The sequence below is a fragment of the Gracilinanus agilis genome, chromosome 4 (assembly GCF_016433145.1).
Source record: "Gracilinanus agilis isolate LMUSP501 chromosome 4, AgileGrace, whole genome shotgun sequence".
NCBI classification, from domain to species: Eukaryota; Metazoa; Chordata; class Mammalia; order Didelphimorphia; family Didelphidae; genus Gracilinanus; species Gracilinanus agilis.
Window position 1 is genome coordinate 458,281,543 of NC_058133.1, and position 20,144 is coordinate 458,301,686.

Genomic DNA, 20,144 nt, shown 5'->3' on the forward strand with positions numbered 1-20,144 from the left:
GGGGGGGGCAGCCTCCCATGGCTGTTCCACTCATGCTGTCTTGCTGGCCATTAATCCTATCTTACTAATAAATCTTTCTTTTTACTTTTAAGCTAAGTTTGGAGTCCTCTCATTCTTTTTTTTTTCTTTTTTTTTTTTTTTTTTTACATTTTTAAACCCTTAACTTCTATGTATTGGCTCCTAGGTGGTAGAGTGATAAGGGTGGGCAATGGGGGTCAAGTGACTTGCCCAGGAAAACACAGCCAGGAAGTGTCTGAGGCCAGATTTGAACCTAGAACCTCCTGTCTCTAGGCCTGGCTCTCAATCCACTGAGCTACCCAGCTGCCCCTCCCCCCCTCCTCTCATTCTTGAGAAAGGTTTCCTTCCTGAACCGAGGGGTTCACCATTTGCACCCCTATAACACTAGCTGTGTGACCCTGGGCAAGTCATTTCCTTAATTCTAATTGCCTACCCCTTACCACTCTACTGCCTTGGAACCAATATACAGTATTGATTCTGTATAGACAGAAGATAAGGTTTTTTTGTTTTGTTTTTTTAAATCATTCAGTACAACTAAACAGACAGATGAGGAAATTAAAGCCCAGAGAGGTCACTGGATCATATATTTCTACAATTAGGAGGAATCTTAGATGTCAAGGTTCAAACCACTTCAGAAGAGGGTCTCAATGAAACTGACTTGGCTACCAGACAAAGGTGCTTAACTTTGTGTCATGGCTCTTTATGGCAATATGGTGAAACTTATGGACCCCTTCTTAGAATGTTTTTTTAAATACATAAAGTAATACGTTAGGGGGGGAAAACAGTTAAGTAATATGTTAGGGGGGGAAAACAGTTATAAAGTGTTTAACTTGGAAAAAACACAAAACTATTAAAATAGTCAGAAAAACCAAATCTTTAATCAGGAAAGAGATAGTGTTCAATATTCGGCCACCACACAGAGTCCTATAGTCTGGCAAGAGTATCTCTGAGAGGATAATCACTATAGATCATCCTCCGAAGAACAACAGGATTTGGGGATTTATCTATCTTTTGGGAAGTTTCAGACTTGGCCATTTCAGATTGAATAATAGACTTTAAGATATTTAATGGCCCTAGTTAGGTGGCGCTGGCAGACCTAAATTGAATGCTACCCTTTTAGCCTTAGAAGTTTTCCCCATTGATTCAGAGGTCCAGAGGTCCCAAGAAGACCAACACCGGGGCAGAAACTATTCCTTTTAGTGTCGGTAGTAATTAGGCCGCCCCCTGATACCCCCAGCCTCTGGCTATGGTTCCTTTCCCAAGCCAGTCTGTGTAGTTTGAACACACCCATTTCTTTGTAGCCATGGTAATATCAACCAGAGGATAATCCAGCTCCGTTATCCTCTCAGGGATGGTGTAGCCAGAGTGCCAGAACTTTGGGCTCTGTGTGGTTTTGAGCCCATGAGACTGTGTAAACATTGTATACTAACCCTCTCCTGATTAAAGATTTGTTTTTTTTTGATTATTTAATCTCTGTGGTTTTTCCAAATTAACAATAGGATGGGAGAAATTACCAAAGGGAAAGGGGTACTTAACATTTGATTTAGGTCTACTAGTTCCACCCAACTGGGGCCAGTAAATCCTTATGGTCTGATATTCAATATGAAATGGCAAAATCAGAAACCTCCCTGAGGGAGAATTCTCAAGGGAACAGGGGCAAACTTGGGGTTTCCAGATTTCAAGTTAACAATAGAAATATTGGAAAGTGCTGGGACTGGAGTCAGGAAAACTTGAATTCAATCCAGCTTCAAATACTTAGTAGCTATGTGACCCTGGGCAAGTCATTTAACCCTGTTTGTTTCAGTTTCCTCATCTGTAAAATGAGCTGAAGAAGGAAATGGCAAACCATTCTAGTATCTTTAACAAGGAAAACCTCAAATGGAGTCACAAAGAGTCACATAGGACTAAACAACCAGAAGTTTTCTCCTGCTGAAAACCAGATCTGTCGACCATTTCCTGGCTATTTTTTACACCAGGATGTCTTCTCCCTGCTTCAGTTCCCTTTTGTGTATCATCTTCCCCCATTAAAAGTAAGCTGGAGAGCAAAGACTGTCTTCCTTTTATATCCTCAGCATCTAACACCATATCTGGCATATAGTAAATGTTTAATAAAATGCTCTATCTTACTGAAGACTCACAATCCCTTTGAGGTAGATTTTATAGGTATTATCCCCATTTTATAAGTGAATAAAGTGAAGTTGAGTTGACTTGCCCAAGGCCCTACTGCTAGTAAGTGTTGGAAATGGGTTGTGAACTTACAGGACCTCCTGACTCCTAGTCCAGTACTCCTTCCATTCTACACTCTAAGTTAAGATCTGTGAAGTGACCTGCTGGGATCATACATAGAACTAATAAGTGTTAGAGCCTAGAATTTGAATCCTAATTTGCTCAGTCTTGATTAGAGTCTAGTACTCTAACCCTTTAGATTTTCTCCTCTCCTCCATCTCTGAGCTTCCATTTTCTTCTAATTATTTTAAGGACCCATGACTCCATTCTCATATCCATTCTTCAAGGCAATAGATGGCGACTCTTTTGATTTACTAGAGTCTCCATGAGTTCCTGAGACCAAAAAAAAATCATTATACTTTAGTCAGACTGGTGATGAGCCTTTTTTAAAATTTAGCTAAGCTCCTAAACACTTAACTCTATGCATTTTCACTGGCTCTTTTTCCCATGTCTAGAATATTCTCCATCTCTGCCTCCTTGTTTTACTGGCTTCCTTTAAGTCTCAGCTAAAATTCTACCTTCTACAAGAAGTCTATCTTGATTCCCCTTAATTCAAATGCCTTCTCACTAAGATAACATCTAATTTATCCAGTATAGTTTGGAAATTCTGGGAAGATGGTGGCTTAGATGGAGCAAATCTGTATATATCTTGTTTGCACATAAGTTGTTTGTATGTTTCCCCCATTAACTTTTTTTTTTTAAACCCTTACCTTCCATCTTGGAGTCAAAATGTGTTGGCTCCAAGGCAGAAGGGTGGTAAGGGCTAGGCAATGGGGGTCAAGTGACTTGCCCAGGGTCACACAGCTGGGAAGTGGCTGAGGCCAGATTTGAACCTAGGACCTCTCGTCTCTAGGCCTGACTCTCAATCCATTGAACTACCCCAGCTGCCTCCCCCCCCCATTAGCTTCTTAAAGCAACTTGAAGTAAGAATTGTTTTTCCATTTCTTTGATTTCTCAACACCTGGCACAATGGCTGGCAGATAGTAGGTATACTAAGTAAATGCTTGTTGACCTGATTTTTGGAAAAGAATTTGAGAGGGTCTGTGGCACATGGGTCATCTGCATTAACTGCTAAAACCTCCAGAGTTTTTTATGCACATGAACTACTATATAGATACTTTCCCCTAATGTTGTATTTGTACAGCTTTTTTTATATTTAAAAGCAATGCTTCACATTCCCTATTTGGCCTAGTATTTCAGTCTCTTGAGATTCTTTAGGATCCCAATTCTGTCATCCAGCAGCTATATAGCAACTATAACTCCCAGTTTCATATTATCCACAAAAACAAATCAGAAAAATTGAAAACTAATTTCCTAGATGACATTGCCTCTAAACTAATTTAAGAACAAGAAATACAACTTAGGAAACAAGTATACTACAACACTATAAAATATAATAAACAGGAGTTGGGCAACTTTAAGGTGTCAAGAGGTCTTTATTGAGATTATAGCACAGTTACACTTCTAATACCCTTTTCCACTTGTGTACAATAGTTAAAAATGTTTGCTACAGTGCACAGACAGTTTAGTAATTATCAGAACCAAAACTCAACTGCATCTTAAATAAATAATAACCTATCATAATTTAAAGTAAAATAACTGTACAATATGAAAATATAATAATCCATAACATCAGGGCCTACAGTTCTGTAGAAATAAAATCGTAATTCTGCATTACATAACCTTGCAAGGAAAAAAAATCCTTGGACCCAAGTCAATATTTTCCATTTTTTAATTATCATGCAGACATAGCACTTCAAGCCATGCTACAGTCCATAGTTAGGATTTTAATGTTTTTATTTAAGAGGAGAAAAATGCTCAACAGTAGATTCACTGTACCATCAACTGCTGCATCATATAAATGCTGATAATCTGCTTCTTCTACAGTACATTTTAGAGTAGAGGTATCCTGTTGCATTAAAAAAAATGAAATTAAATGCCTAAAGCAAAAAAGATTTACTTTTAGTCCAAAATGGAGAACAAAATGATCATCATCTCCCTGGTTTAAAAGAAAAGGCCTATACCTCATAATGAATCAAATCAAGAAGCAGTTGTCTAATCATTTCTTAGTCCCATAGTGACACATATTAAAAACAAGGGTGTAACTTTTGAGAGGCATACAGAAATCTTACCTCTAGATAAGTGATGCATACAATGGAACTGTGAGAACAGCAAAAGTAAATTCTGACTGTTTATGTTTAATCTGTTTAATTACATATATTAATTTGATTAAAGTATAGTTCAATTTAAATTTATATAGAAAACTGTCATTTAGGCAAAGAACAAGGAATGCATTTAATACTAAATTGTAAACACATTATCGACCTTAACTTGGAGTGCACAGTGAACAATATACAGGTTTTTCCAACATACTTTGGCAACAAGACTACCATAGGTCACAGCAGCATGAGTTCACATGGAAGACTGAAAGCACTGCAAAATAATACTAAACACCCACACCTCCTAGCAATAAGATAAACTGTGATAAGTGCCTCCTCGTGCTAAATCCCATTCCTGGTCAGATGCTGTTTATTTGATCTCTCTTAAAAAAAAGAAAAAAAAAAAAAACCCCAACCCACAAACCCACAAAAACCAATTCAGTCATCTTAAATCTCTGTGCTTTATCTGCATAGGTTGCCTACACATGTACTCTAACCACAGTAAGTCCAGAGGGTTACAGTTCTGTCAGCCGATGATGACAAAAAGGAAAGATCCTTCGTGTGCCATCTGCACTGAATCACTTTGTCCTTGTGCTCCCCTACAACCATAATTGGAAGCTGCTTGGTGAGGTCTCCTAAAAAAAATTGACAACTTTTAAGAATGAGCTAAATACATTTTTCTAGGCTTCTGAATAAGATTTTATTGTTAACATGCACTTTAACTTTAGTTCACTATAAAAATACAAACCATCCATGACTACAATTAGATAATATTAATAGTGATAAACTACTGAACAGTTCAACATGATAGGACGTTTGCATGGTTGAAATTGGGTTGAGGAAACTGTCCATTACAGGTCTATCATAGAAAATTAATTTATTCCACATCATTTATTAACTGCTTATCATGTGCAAAGCACTACAATAAGACAGAAGGAAAAAAGAACACAAAAGATGAATTAATATATTATTTTCTTACTCTTCAAGCAACCTTCAGCTCATAATGGAATGATACATTCAGTGAAGGCCAATTCAGCTATTTCAGAAAACAAATAATTCTGTTTTGAAAATGAGAGCAACTAATCTACTTATCAAAGGTTAGGATAATGTTTACTAGGCTATATCTTAAAATACCCCTGAGAATATGTTAATGTTCTAAAGTCAAATTTTAAAATATTTTAGGAAAATGTAAACACTAGACTAACAAGAAGGGGGAAATGGTATCAAAGAGAATCTAAAAGATGCAAAGGGGACCATAAACATAAATCTAGTCAGAAGTATCAGGAAAAATTACCTTGCAAATCTGTCACTTTTATTTTCATATCATAAGATCCTGTAAGTAAATAGTGAGCCCCAGGAGAGAATCTAACAGAGCGAACATCACTGGAATGAGGGTGATAACTTTGTACCATTCGTCCTCCTCTGATGTCATACAACATACAGCTAGAATCTTCTTGACCAGTAGCTAAGAGACGGCCACTAGGATCAACAGCTACTGATGCCACTGCACTCCCTAAACGAAACAAAAGATTTCTTTAGAGATTCACTTCATTTTAAAAATCAACTCAAATTAATTGTAAAAATAATAAAAACACACTTTTATTGAGTACTTTAAGACTTACAAAATTCTTTCCTCACAACAATCCAGTGAAGTTAGCAAAAATGATAATTACAACTGACATTTATATAGCACTTAGAGGTTTATAAAATGGGATTATAGGATCATAACTTTTGAGCTCTTAAAGATCATAGATGCTATCAAGTCCAATCCCTTATTTTACAGATGAGGAAAATGAGGAATCTAGAGGTTAAATAACTCACCCAGAGTCACACTGCTATTAAGTGATTAAGGCAATATTTAAATTCAGGTCCTCTTGATTCCAAATCCAGTGGCCAGCCCCTTCTCATAATTTTGAGTGTACAAGTATGAAAACTGCTTTTACAGGTATTATTTAATTTGATCTCACAACAACAAAATAAGGTAAGCACTAGGATATTATTGCCCCCTTTATGCAGATTTTTCTCATTTGAGTCTCAAAGATATTAAAGTGACTTCCTTAGCACAACTATACATCAGCACAGGAAGTTTGAGATATTCTCAAGCATGAAATTCTGAAGTTACAAAGAGGAACAATTAGAGTGAGCTAGAAAGGAGAAGGTTGTCTAAGAACACCAATGGAGATGCATAGGAAATACTGATGAAAACATATTTTGAAAAAGGCACATATAGATTTTTGGTTAAGATGGAAACATGAAAGATCATGCCTATATTTCAGCAAATATCTAAAAGGCCATCAAAAACTAATCAAAATCAGTAGTAAATTCTTCCAGCCAGTCCAGGATGCATAAAATGACAGAGAGTAAGTAGCCTATGGGCATTTGGAGAAGAGTGATTCTGGGGAGGCAGAAGCCAGAGCGAACTTTGATAAAAAAAAAAAAAAAAAAAAAAAGAGCCTGAAGCTGGCAGGTGTTCTGATCAAGGATGCTCCATTGGGTTATAAGGATTTGATCATATGAACAGGATCTGCAGAAAAGGAGACAGAGGCAGGAAAGGTTCTGGAATTCTTTTTTTTTTTTTTTTAAACCCTTACCTTCCGTCTTGGAGTCAATACTGTATATTGGCTCCAGGGCAGAAGAGTGGTAAGGGCTAGGCAATGGGGGTCAAGTGACTTGCCCAGGGTCACACAGCTGAGAAAGTGTCTGAGGCAAGATTTGAACCCAGGACCTCCGGTCTCTAGGTCTGCCTCTCAATCCACTGAGCTACCCAGCTGCCCCCAAGGTTCTAGATTTCTGCAGAAGTGACTGTGCTGTTTCTAAAAGATAGTTGAGCCTTGAGTCTTGTCTTGTCTCCTGGGTTGAACCTAGTGAGCTTGGCTATTCTCTCCTGTGGCTTTCCTTCTTTTATATCTTATCATCATACCTGTTCCTGTGGTTATCCTGTTTCCTGCTGACTGAGAGATACATCTACAGAGCTGCTTGAATCACCTACGGCAGTGGTTTCTAAACTTTTTTGGCCTACCACTCCCTTTCCAGAAAAAATATTACTTAGCGCCCCCGTCACATACTATCACCGCCCCCTTACAGTTATTCACCACCCCCAAATGCACCTGTGGCCATCACTGCTCCCTGGATTGCTGCAGCACCCACCAGGGGGTGGTGGCGCCCACTTTGGGAATCATTGATCTAAGGCATCTGTCCGTGAGAACCTCTCCCTGAGCCCTATTCCTGCTTAGCTTCCAATTTAAATACCTCTATTACCATCCAAGGGGGAATTTGGGTTAGTGGAGTTTATGTATATTAGGGACTGGGACTTCAGGTAGAGAAGTAAAGGATAGTGTAGCTAAAAACTCTCTGAAGGCTTCCCATGAGGGAACAACTGTAGATTTGTTGGGGAGGATTAGTTAGTAAATATAAGATAAGATTATCCAAATTCCCATCCCTACCTTCCCTTACCTTAATAAACCAAATCACCCCTGTATTTGTTACCTTTGCCTGGACTGTATTTGTTAGCCTGTCAGCTATATCCTGTTGGCCTTCCCAAACCCCATGTTATCTTCTGATACTGGCCCTGAGTAACCATGCCTTGAATCTACCAACATCCCATGAATAACCTGGTATTTTGGTTACATATTTCAGGGACTGAAAATCAGCACAGTATTGAGGCCCAATGTGAGCCAGAAGCAAGGTGTAATGAGTGAAAGATGAATGATTGAGAAAACAAAGGTTCAATCTTCTAAGCATATCAATTTATAAAACAATGCCTGGCAACTGCCCAATAGTTTAGGACCAAGCTCCATCCTCAGCTCACAGGTGGAGAAAGACTTTTGTATGTTAAAAACAATTAATCTAATAAGACCAATTAATTAAAAGGAAACAACATAACATTAGGTAATTGGATTTCTAATCAGAGGAAAGATTTGAGACTTTGCAACTTTGTAAAGGGAGAATGAACAGGTGCAATTCCCTGAATTCAGAAAAAGAGGTGCCCCACTCCTTTCTCAGTATCTGGAAACAATCAAAAGAACATGGAGGGGGCAGCAGGGTAGCTCAGTGGATTGAGAGCCAGGCCTAGAGACAGGAGGTCCTAGGTTCAAATCCGGCCTCAGACACTTCCCAGCTGTGTGACCCTGGGCAAGTCACTTGACCCCCATTGCCCACCCTTACCACCCTTCCACCTAGGAGCCAATACACAGAAGTTAAGGGTTTAAAAATGTAAAAAAAAAAAAAAAAAAAGAACATGGAAATAATCACTGATTTGTCAGTATGGGGCCAGTTTTCAGATAAGATATATGACTATTGTCATATTCAAACTCTGGGAGTTGAGAGTCACACCTTGATTGACAGGTGAAGACAGTTAGACATCAAAATGTTCCCGGAGGTCATGAGGATAGGAGGAAAGGCAGTTGGCCAGAGAGGGTAAAAAATACCATGGTAGCCCCCTGACAGGAGCCCTTGGACCCCTTTGTCTTTTGGGGGACCTGTTGACTTTGCCTTGGCTAAGCCTTGCCTAAACTCTTGCCTTGGACATTTGATCTTGAACATTGATTGACCTGTGGGTCAGACCGTGGATCCTCTGATTCCCTATATATTTAGGCATCTGAACCATCTCTAGATATTTAGGTATCCTGGGCCCAGGGGGATCCAGGAAGTGGGTATGAGAAGAAGAAGAGGGTGGTGAAGGGTGGAATTTCCTGAAGGTTGTAGCAAACAACTAGCAGTAAGAAGCTGAGAGAAACCATCATCAATATTTGCATCATCCAAACAGTTTGCTTACTCTGGTTTGGCTGTGGCCAGGCTGAGCCAGAGGAGGTGAAGAACAAGCCCAGCATTACTGAACAGCCTACAGTCCTGAGGGATTATTGTCATAGATTTAGTGATAAGGTCTCCTATTCCCCAACCTGTTCCTGATCATTCCTTTCCCTTGTTAAACAACATAGATAAAAGTTATCAAGTACCTTCCTGGAATAGTTATTCCATCACCACTCTGGGGAGGGAGCAATGCAGTCAGATGAACGTTATCCAAGGCTGATAGAGCCCAATACCAATAATCAATCAACCCCAGGTGGGACCTGAAAAGGTTACCCATCCATTGACCTTTAGGGATCCTGCCTGGGCACTGTTATAAAGAAGGGCAGTTATTATAACATCCAGCTGAGTGGCAGGACTCGGGTGTCCCTGCACCAGCCACTAGGGAACCAAACCAAAGCTTCCTCAGATCAATATCTCAGATTACTACTACTAACAACCAGCCCAATAGTGGTAGTATCCAGATTGCCCTTTTATTTTTATAACACTATCTTGAGATGTACAATTATGAGGAAACTCCTTACATCAGTCTTTGAATTGGATTGTGTTTCTGGTCAACATAACCTAGGTTCTTGGTCAGGAGTCTAAACAGCAGGTCCAATGTCCCAGCCATGCAGGGCTAGATCCAAATAGTGCAATAAGGTTTTCTCCCAATTCTCACAAATGAATAGCTTTTTCACAACACAGAATTTGGTCTAGACCTAGAACTTAAATAGAAAAGGAACTGAAAACTGAGCTAGCTCCAAAATTGAGTCACAAGACTCAAAATGGTTCACTTAGTTCCCACAATTTAACTTCTCCTCAAAGATCAAGCTCCAGTAACTGGGATCAGAAGCCAGCAGAATCTTCTGCTGGAGTAGGAACAGGAGACAAAACCATTCCCCAGTATTTGATTCAATTGAATCAAAGACTTAAAAATTTTCTTGAAGACAATCAATTTCAAGGAGATCTTCTTTGAAACTGGTTTATAGTTTTATTTATAGTAACTAAACAAGAGAGGAAATATCTTTCCTTCCCTTTTTCAGAGTCTTTTTTTTTTTTTTTTTTTTTTTTTGCTTCCCCCATTGAAACCTGACTTCCAGGTTTAGAGGAGATACACATAATTGTCCTTAATAATCTGGAGTGTGAAGAGGTATTCCTTAAACTTTTTCATGCTCTTAGGCAAAGGAAATGGAGTAGATTTAATTAATAATTAAGCAGTGAGGAGCATCAAGGCAGCACAATAGAGAGCCAGATCTGAAGTCTGGAGGACCTGGGTTCAAATTCAAATCTGGCCTCAGATAATTCCCAGCTGTGTGACCCTAGGCATGTCACTTAACCTCCTTTGCTTAGCCCCTGCCCTTCTGTCTTAGATTTGTTCCTAAGACTGAAAGTAAGGGTTAAAAAGAGTTGAACAAAGAATATATATAATGCTTTTTTAAAAACACATACGAAAAGAAATAAAATCAATAATATATATGCACTGAATGGTATGGTGTCCATGTACTTAAAAGAAAAGCTAATTCAATACAGAGAAAAATAGCAAAACTGTAACAGTTGGGGACCTCAACATACCTCTTTCAGACCTAGCCAAGTCTAACAAAAAATATAAACAGGAAAGAAGTTTAAGATCTGAAGAGAATTTCAGAATAATTAGATATGGTACATCTCTAGAAATTACTGAATGAGAATAAATGAATGTGTGTGGGTATATTTCTCAAATGTACATAGAAACTTATAAAAAGTTACCATGAATAAAGGCATAAAAAGCACAAAAATACAGAAAATAAATATTAGTCTTTTATTGAATATATGGAAATAAAAATTATAATGAATAAAGCTCTTTTGGAAAAAAGGTTCAAATGAAGATTTGAAGACTAAATAAATTTAATCCTAAAGAACTGGTAAGTCAAAGAACAAGCCATAGAAACAAAAGATAATTTCACCATAAGAAAAATGCTAAAGATGTGACAATAATCCAAAACTTTTAAGAGGCAGCTAAAGCATTCCTTAGAGAAAATGTTTATCTCTAAATATTCTCATCATCAATTAAAAAATCCAATAAACTAAGCATGAAATGAAAAATAACAATAAAAGCAACTTCTTTGAGAATAGAGTGGTCTTTGTTTAAGATGATAAGATGAAAGAGTTTAAGGAATGCCTCTCCACACTCTAGATTATCAAGGATAATTAAGTGTTCCTCCTCTAACTCTGGAAGTCAGGTTTTAATGGGAGAAGAAAAAAAAAACAAGAAAAAAGATGAAAGGAAACCTGGGTCTTTGCCAGGGAATTGGAGCATAGAAGAATTATCACATTGAGTCAGAAAAATAAGGAAGAATTTGTATAATTGGAAATAAAAAAACAAATCTGAAATTCTTAGAAGAGGAGAGAATAGTTAGTTGTCCTCCAAGGAATTATAAAGTAGAACTGCAGAAGCTGTACAGTAGTATTGAAGCAACTATCTGATGGTATGATACCAGTGAAAAAGTTTGTTATCTTTCCAAGGCATGTATCTAAGAAATAATAGAGAACCTCCAAACATACTCTTGATTTTTGTATACATCTTTCATTTTTAACTGGTTTTCTTGTAAATATAGTTTTATACAATGCTAACTTTAAAATAGGGTGAATGAGGAGTGTTGGGGAGAGGTGAAGTGGGGCTGAGATGGTTAGTTTTGCTTACTAAATATTTACCAAAAACATGACAACTATCCAACTTCTGGTGATTCATTTTGACAAAAATGATACTACCAGAAGGAGTTTTAAAAGTGTTGTAATTAAGAAATCATTAGTTACTTTGGAAAAAGCCAGTTGTGTGATTACTTAATTGCTAAATATGATGGTTTCTTCTTAATCCTCATCCTTTTTGACACTAATGATTACCTTCTCCTAGATATTCTCTTCTCTTTGAGGCTTTGTGATGCTTTCTTTTGGTTCTTCTCTTTCCTTTAGTTCTCAATATCATCATCCATACCCTGCCCTCTAACTGTGAGTATACTGTCTTCCCTCTCTACACTCCCACTTGGTGACCATCAACGTCTAAGGATTTAATTATCACCTATACACAAATGACTTTAATATCTATATACCCATTCTCAATCTCACATCTTTCCTTATTGGACATTTCAGAATCAGTGGCCCATAGACAGCTCAAAGTTAACAAGTTCAAAATAGAACTTATTACTGTTTGAGCATTACTGGGCCCTACAACTCTTCTGTTTATCAAGATTACCAAGATCCTTATAGTCAACTAGAGATTTACAATCTTGACATATCAACTCTGACTCTTAACTCTCCCTCACCCTAAATATTCAATCATTTGCCTTATTTCTACCTCAACATTTCTCAGATCCATCCTTTTTTATATAACTACTAGTCTAGTAAGGCCATTACACTAGTCTAGTAAGGCCATTATCATATTTCACCTGAACAACAGATGAAAATTCAACAGCCTTCTAACTAATTTCCTGACTCAAGTTTCTTCTCCAATTCATCCTCCATATAGCTGCCATAGTAATTTTAATTAAGCATAGGTCCAACCAAGTCATTCCCCTATTGAAACTTCATTCCCTTTTGCTTCTTGGATCAAAACTAAGTATTTCTGCAAGCTACCTATCTAATCTTATATCTCCCTTTCCTACACTTTATGATCCAATCAAGCTAGCCACCTTATTTTCTTTGCAAATGATGCTACATCCTCCTTGCCTTTGCATTGGTCAGCTCCCATATATACAATATACTCCATTCCCCTCTTAAAGAGTCTGTTGTTTCTTCTAGACTGAGCTCAAATAGGAACTTCTATATGAAATCTTTCCTCATTCCTAGCTCCTAGTGCCCTCTCCATCCCCAAAGATTAATTTGTATTTATTTATTATGTGTATATACATATGTACATATAAGATATTCTTATTCACATATGCAAATCTATAATATATATACATTATCTCCTCCAATAGTGTAAACTCTTAGAGGACAAGCAAGGTCTATTTCATTTTTGTCTTTGTACTACCAATCCCTAAAAGATGGAAGGCATACAATAAATGCTTGTTGATTGTGTGATGTCCGAGGGCAGTTTGCAAAGAGTTGAGAAGTGAGGGTACCCAGTAATGGGCAGCTTTTTCTAGGAGTTTGGTTAAGAAATGAAAGAGAACATAGGATAATAGCTTGAGGATAGTAGAGTCTAGTGAGGACTTTTTCAGAATAGAAGAAATTATATATTATATTATTTACATTATATATTCATAAACATGCTAGAATGTGAGAATATGATGGTGAAGATAATACAGTGGTTCTTTGATACATAAGCACCTTAAGTCACAAGCAATTTGAGATGTGAGCAATCCCAGTTAGAATTTTTTGCTTTAAGTCAAGAGGAGATACTTGAATCACCAGCTTCTATCCATGGGAGGTGCCCAAGGTGAATTAAGGAAATGTTGAGGATTTGGGGAAAAAATTAAACAGTTTATTGAAAAGACACACCCAAAAAAAGTTGTAACAGGTCATGCACTGAAGTTGTATGACAACACTTGTTTTTTTTGTTGAAATGGTCACTAAGTGAAATCAAGGGAAGGGTGGCAAAATAGTCAAAATTCAATGAAGAAAATGATAACTAAGTAAAGTAAAAAAATAGCAATTACATTTTGAAATAAAGTTACATATCATAAGTAATGTGTAAGGTCAATTTGCATTTAAATGTAGCATTATGTGTGTAAAGAGTAAGTTATGTTAAGTGATAGCCCATGAAATGAAACCTCTGCCAGCATTTTCGCTGACCTTGAAGGTAAATAATATTTTATAAGCAAGTTTATTTCTTTACATTTTTCTTATTTTCTATAAATATATTTATTTGTTATTTATAAAGTACATTTTTATATCTAAAAGCATATAAAACAAAAAATATGTTTTTTTGGGGGGGCCAGAACAGATTAGTTGCATTTCCATTCATTTAAATGGGGAAATTTGATTTGACACATGACCAAACTGAGTTATGAGCTTGGCCTCTCTTCCTTATAACACAATGGAAAGAATTAAACTTGTGTGTCAAGGTACCACTATATTCTAGAGAAAAAAGGAAGGGACAGGATCAAGGGCACATGTAGAAGAGTTGGCCTTGGCAAGGAAAGCATCTTCAACACAGACTGTAGTAAAAGAGGAAAGAATCTTGAAGGATATCAAGAGTTTGTGAGATGTAAAAGGAAAGAAGAAGGGTTCGTAGCAAATGGCTGCAATTTTCTTGATAAAGGAGATGAGGTCCTTAGCTAAGAGAGAACTGGTACTAGGAAGCTTGAATAGAAAGAAGGTTTAATACAGCTTCTGTGGAAAGTGGGATATGAATTGATTAGGGAGAAGCAATAGGATTGTCCTGTTGTGGTGAGAGACCCAGTGGAAACTATATGGCATGGATTTGTAGTATACCCAGTCAGCATGGTTGTGTAATTTCCACCATTCATCTACAAGTCAGAGCAAAGAAGGCAGATGGTGAGAGTAATTCAGTGGTGGAATTTCACAAGTTGTAGAGAACAATAAGATAAGAGAACAAGGGATTTGAGAGTAGAGAATAGAGTTGGACTGGTTAACCAAAGAATAGACATTGGGAAGGGAAGGAAGAAGTGAAACAAAAGCAGATATGGCATGGTAAAGTATCAACTGGTAGATAGATAGGAAGATATGACTGCAAGGATGAAAAATGCATTTAGGTGGTTTCAGAAAGAAGGAAATGAAAGGAAGTGAAGACAACAAATACAGATATTTCAAGGAGTTTGACTAAGAAATAGAAGGGAGATATAGGACGATAGGATTTAGTGAGGGTTCTTTTCAGCATAGCAGAGATTTGGTTATGTTCATAAGTAGCAAGGAAAGAATGAGAGAAAGCAAAAAGAGAAAGAGAGAATGTAATTATGGAAAATATGGATAAATGAGCTTCAGAATTTATTACAGAAGTGAAACACTTTTCAGTGATTGAAAAAAATCAAGGGTATAACCACTCCTGAGTATAACTGAGATTGAATGGAAAAAAAAGTAATGGAGTTTAAGAAGACTGAGGAACTCAAGGTTAGAGTGTTTAGGGGAACATCATATGTTGAAGTACCCTCATCCAGGGGTGGGAAATAGGTTGACGAGGAAAACTATATGCTGGGCACTTGAGAGAAAAGAACGCTATCCACATTCAGAAACTGGAGTGGGTGATAAATACAGAGTGACCCTGAAGGAGAATCTGCTGAGTGATGGTGATAAGATGAAAGAACTCAGGAAGTGGCAGTGAGGAACAAGTAATATTTCAATTTCTCCTCTAAGACCAACTATCAGGAAGTATGAGAGAAGGTTCAACCAGACTGGATCTTCAAATACAAGATCTTCAAGCAAAGACTGGATTGTTATATTGTAGGTGATTTGTTCAGCTATGAATTGAAGTACACAGCATCTTCTAACTTTGAAATCTTGTAATTCATGGGTTGATGGGGATATGATTGGGGATGTAGACTCTAAATGATCACCCTATTCAATTGGGGAATGGCTGAACAAATTGTGATATATGTTGGTAATGGAATACTACTGTGCTCAAAGGAATAATAAACTGGAGGAATTCCATGTGAACTGGAATGACCTCCAGGAATTGATGCAGAGTGAAAGGAGCAGAGCCAGAAGAACATTGTACACAGAGACCAATACACTGTGGTAAAATCGAATGTAATGGACTTCTGTGCTAGCAGCAATGCAATGACCCAGGACAGTTCTGAGGAACTTATGGAAAAGAACGCTACCCACATTCAGAGGAAGAACTACAGGAGTGGAAACACAGAAGAAAAAAAAACTGCTTGAACACATGAGTTGATGCAGACATGACTGGGGATGTAGACTCAAAACGACTACACCAATGCAACTATCAATAATATGTAAATAAGTCTTGATTGATGACACATGTTAAAACCAGTGGAAATATGGGTTAGCTTTGGGGGGGAGGTTGATTGAGGGGGTGAAGGGGAAAGTAAAAACATGAATCATGTAAAAAAAAATAAATGATCACCCTAGTCAAAATATCAATAATATGGAAATAAGTCTTTATGTTGTCAATAAAGTAAATGTGCTCTCTTAATCCTTGTTAATAAGGAGGGGTAGAAGGTGACTGAGGTGATAGGAGAGGAATGAAAGGGATGGCTGAGTTTAGGGAAGGAATGGACAAGATGGTAAATTGGATGGTAAGGGAATAGGTGGAGTATTCAGAAGAGGCAGCTTGAACAGGCTAGACACTCAGGCTGGAGACAAAGGAGACAAAGGGCCAGTCAGAAATGGTTTAAATCTGCCTTGAAGGCTTTTCTTGTGGGTTTCTCAAGTCCCAAGACTTCCTCCCAAGATGGATACCTCCAGTTCCCTCAGAAAATAAAAGAAAATGATTCATTCCCTCTTCAACCCTTGCCTAATCTTCGACACAATAATTCACCAGAGGGTTTGATTAGATAACAGGGGGATTTATTAATATTCAGGGTTAGTCAGAAGGAGAGAAGGGTTTGGGGTTTCTGACAGTCACTAGGGAGAAACTCAAGATGGGGGAGGGTCACAGGAGTGGGTTGGACTGAGAGAGAGCCTGCTCTCCCAGCCAGGAAAGATTTGGCTGCTTTTAAAGTAGAGTGTATACTAAATCAATAAAAGAAGAGATAGTTTGATTCAAGGATGGCCTATAGGGAAACTAAACCCACAAAATCTAATCACTAAAGCCCAAAAGCCACCCTTCCTCCCAGAGCCCACAGGGAAAACACAGGAAAGGTAACAGGGGAATAATATGGAGAAGGTCAGGGATAGGTCAGGGAGAGGTCCAGAGAAATTAGCTAGGTTCAAATGGTCCAGAGACAAAAGCACAGGCCAAAAGTAAAAGGAAACCCAAAGGCAGAGCTTCAGTTGGACCTTCCGCTCTCTTCAAACCTCAGGTTCCTTCTGAACTTCTGTCAGCATTCTAAGGCTTCTAACTGTCAGAAGTTTTCAGTTAACTTTTGCAAGGGCAAAAGCTTCTGGTGCATCTTTGCATTATATTGATCACTGACACATGTAAAACCCAGTGGAACTGTGCATTGGCTATGGGAGGTGGGTGGTAAGAGGGGAGGGAAAGAACATGAATCATGTAACCATGGACAAATTTTCTTAACTAATCAAATAAATAAATAAATAAATGAACAAATCCTGTGATTAAATGTGGAGATCACAATTTGAGTCCAGACCTACTGACTCCAAGTCTAATATGCTATTCCACTATGCAAAACTAACTCAAATTATTATCCTTGTGCTTAATAGTACACTAAAGCATTAAATCAACTTATAAAGATCACTCACTAATACTGAGAAATTCCTGCTCATAAATAAATTAACAAATATTTATTTTGATGCCTATGTGCAAAGCAATGTACTAGATGGAAAAGTTCAAAAAAACATCAGACATGGTCTTTGCCCTCAAGAAGCTTACACTCTGGGAGAAACAAAATAAAGAAAAGTTTAAAAAAAAGGATTTAAATAATTGCTCTTTAAGAAACAGTTCAATATAACAAACATTTATTCAGCACATACTCTGTTAAAAAAAAAAACTGCACTAGGCTTGTGGTATACAAATTTACTTAAAAGAAGTAGAGTCACTGCCCTCAGAAAGTATGCTGCCTATTGGGGGGATAACACATTTACATAAGTTAGTATAGAGCAGTGATCCCCAAAGTGGGTGCTAACTCCCCCTGGTGGGTGCTGTAGCAATCCATGGGGGCAGTGATGGCCACGGGTACATTTATCTTTCCTATTAATTGCTATTAAAATTAAAAAAAAATTAATTTCCAGAGGGCTAAGTAATATTTTTTCTGGAAAGGGGGTGGTAGGCCAAAAAAGTTTGGGAACCACTGGTATAGAGGAAAGATCAAACAGAGTGGGCAGATTCAAGGAGAGAAGAATTACTTCTAGCTGACAGAATAAAGGAAGGATTCATGAAAGACATGTTATTTGAGATAGATCAGCACAGATGTTATAAGGTAGTACATGATTAATTTCGAAATAAACAGTATGGACAATGTGCTATGATTTTAGAAGAAAAGGCAATGATTATGTCAGTGATTAAGAAGGTTTCACATAGGAGAAGGGATTTGAGTTGGAGGATAGGTAGAGGACAGGCATGAATTTTAGGCAAGGAGAATTATATAGGCAAACAAGTGTGGAAGAAGAAAAAAAGAAGATATGTTTGGAGGAGAGTGAAAAAAACTAGTTGAGGTGGTAATTTTAGTTGTTCTTTCAATTAATTTTTTCAATTATCAAGCATTTGTTTAGCTAGTAGGTTTATGACAGAGCAGAAATTAATTCTGAAAAGAGGCTTGATCTTTGTAGATTAGGATAAAAAACCTAGATTTTATTTCTGAACAATGGAGTAATATAATAAAATCTGTGCTTTCAGAAAATTAGTCTTAGAGTTGTACATATTTTGAAAAAAAGCAAGCAAAGGTTAGAATCAGTAGTATAAGTTTATAACAGAAAATCTAAGTAAAGAATGAAAATTTTCCTAAACTAGTGTTGACAATAAAGATGGAAAGGATGGAGAATACTTAAAATATTTTCTTAAATGAAGAGACAGTAATACTTAGTAATTGATTATAGGGGAAAGCTATCAAAGATTACTGACCATTACCAGTAACCAAAATAGGAAAGCCAGGAAGAGTTCAGTTTTAGATGCTCAAAGTATAAAGTGACTTTAGAGTCATCTATATGAAGAAGTTCAATATGATTAGAAATGCAAGAATGAAATCTGGGCCAGAAGTGAAGACAGAAGATATGAACTTAAAGGTTGTCTTTACAGAGGTAATGTCAGAAACTGTGGACATAGATAAAATAGCCAGGAAAGCATATATAAGGAATAGCCTAAGTTCAAGGGTTGATACCTTAGGAAATGTCTACATTTTGCAGGAAAGAAAAGGTGCCAGTGACAAAGAAGAATGATCAGAGATTATAGGAAAAATAGGATAGTATACACTGAAACCAAGGGTCAAAAATGCCAAGGAATGTGCAAGTTAATAGTATTGATATAAATAAACAAAATTTCTAAAAACATAAAGAGAATCAAAGCTGAGAAAATTCTTCTATATTCACTGATGACAATCAAGAGTAGAGTTTCAATGGAGGGCAAGGGAAAGAAGTCAGAATGCAGAAGTTTAAGGAGATGGGATAGTTAGAAAAAAGGCTGAGGAAATAAAAATAGAAGTTTGCCAATGAAAAGAAAGTGATAAATTGGATGTTAACTACAAGGGACAATGTTAATATAAAAGTTAATAAGATAAATAGATGCTGGAATATAAGATCTGAGTTCAAATCCCATTTCCTAGGTATAAGACACAAACTATATGGGCCTCAGTTTACTCATCTGTAAAATGGAGAAATAATACCTGTAGTACTTATTTCACTGAACTGTGATAAGGTTCAAATGAGAAAAGGTAGTATTTCATAAATTTTAATACATAAACACACTACTCATTATTACTACTTTTAACTAAGTGAATAAAGAGGTGGATAGGTCTATTTTTTTTAAAGTATGTCATAGGCAAAACACTCACCTAAGAGTCAAAAAAATCTCAGTTTCAGTACCAGCTTTATGACTAACTTACTGTGGGACCCTGGGCAAGTCTCTTAACTTCTCTAGGCTCAGTGATAACAACTGCCTGATCTATCTCCAAGAATTATGATGAGAGGCAGCTGGGTGGCTCAATGGATTAAGGTAGGCCTAGAGACTGGAAGTCCTGGGTTCAACTGTGGCCTCAGACTTTCTAGCTGTGTGGCCCTGGGCAGGTCACTTAACACCCATAGCCTTACTGTTCTTCTGTCTTGGAATGAATTCATAGTATTTAGTCTAAGATGGAAGGAAGGAAGGAAGGAAGGAAGGAAGGAAGGAAGGAAGGAAGGAAGGAAGGAAGGAAGGAAGGAAGGAAGGAAGGAAGGGAAAGAAGG

At 37.3% G+C, this 20,144-nt stretch overlaps 1 protein-coding gene across 3 annotated transcripts in view; it reads right to left on the reverse strand.

Annotated features, from left to right (window-relative positions):
• Window positions 1-4,895: 4,895 nt before the first annotated feature.
• Window positions 4,896-20,144, reverse strand: part of WDR47 (WD repeat domain 47) — a 58,492-nt gene continuing 43,243 nt past the window's right edge. For all 3 annotated transcript variants that reach the window (XM_044672245.1, XM_044672244.1, XM_044672243.1), the window contains exons 13-14: window positions 5,698-5,916; window positions 4,896-5,038 (exon numbers count right to left, since the gene is read on the reverse strand). In XM_044672245.1, the coding sequence (XP_044528180.1) occupies window positions 4,896-5,038; window positions 5,698-5,916 (362 nt within the window). The remainder of the gene's footprint in view (window positions 5,039-5,697; window positions 5,917-20,144) is intronic.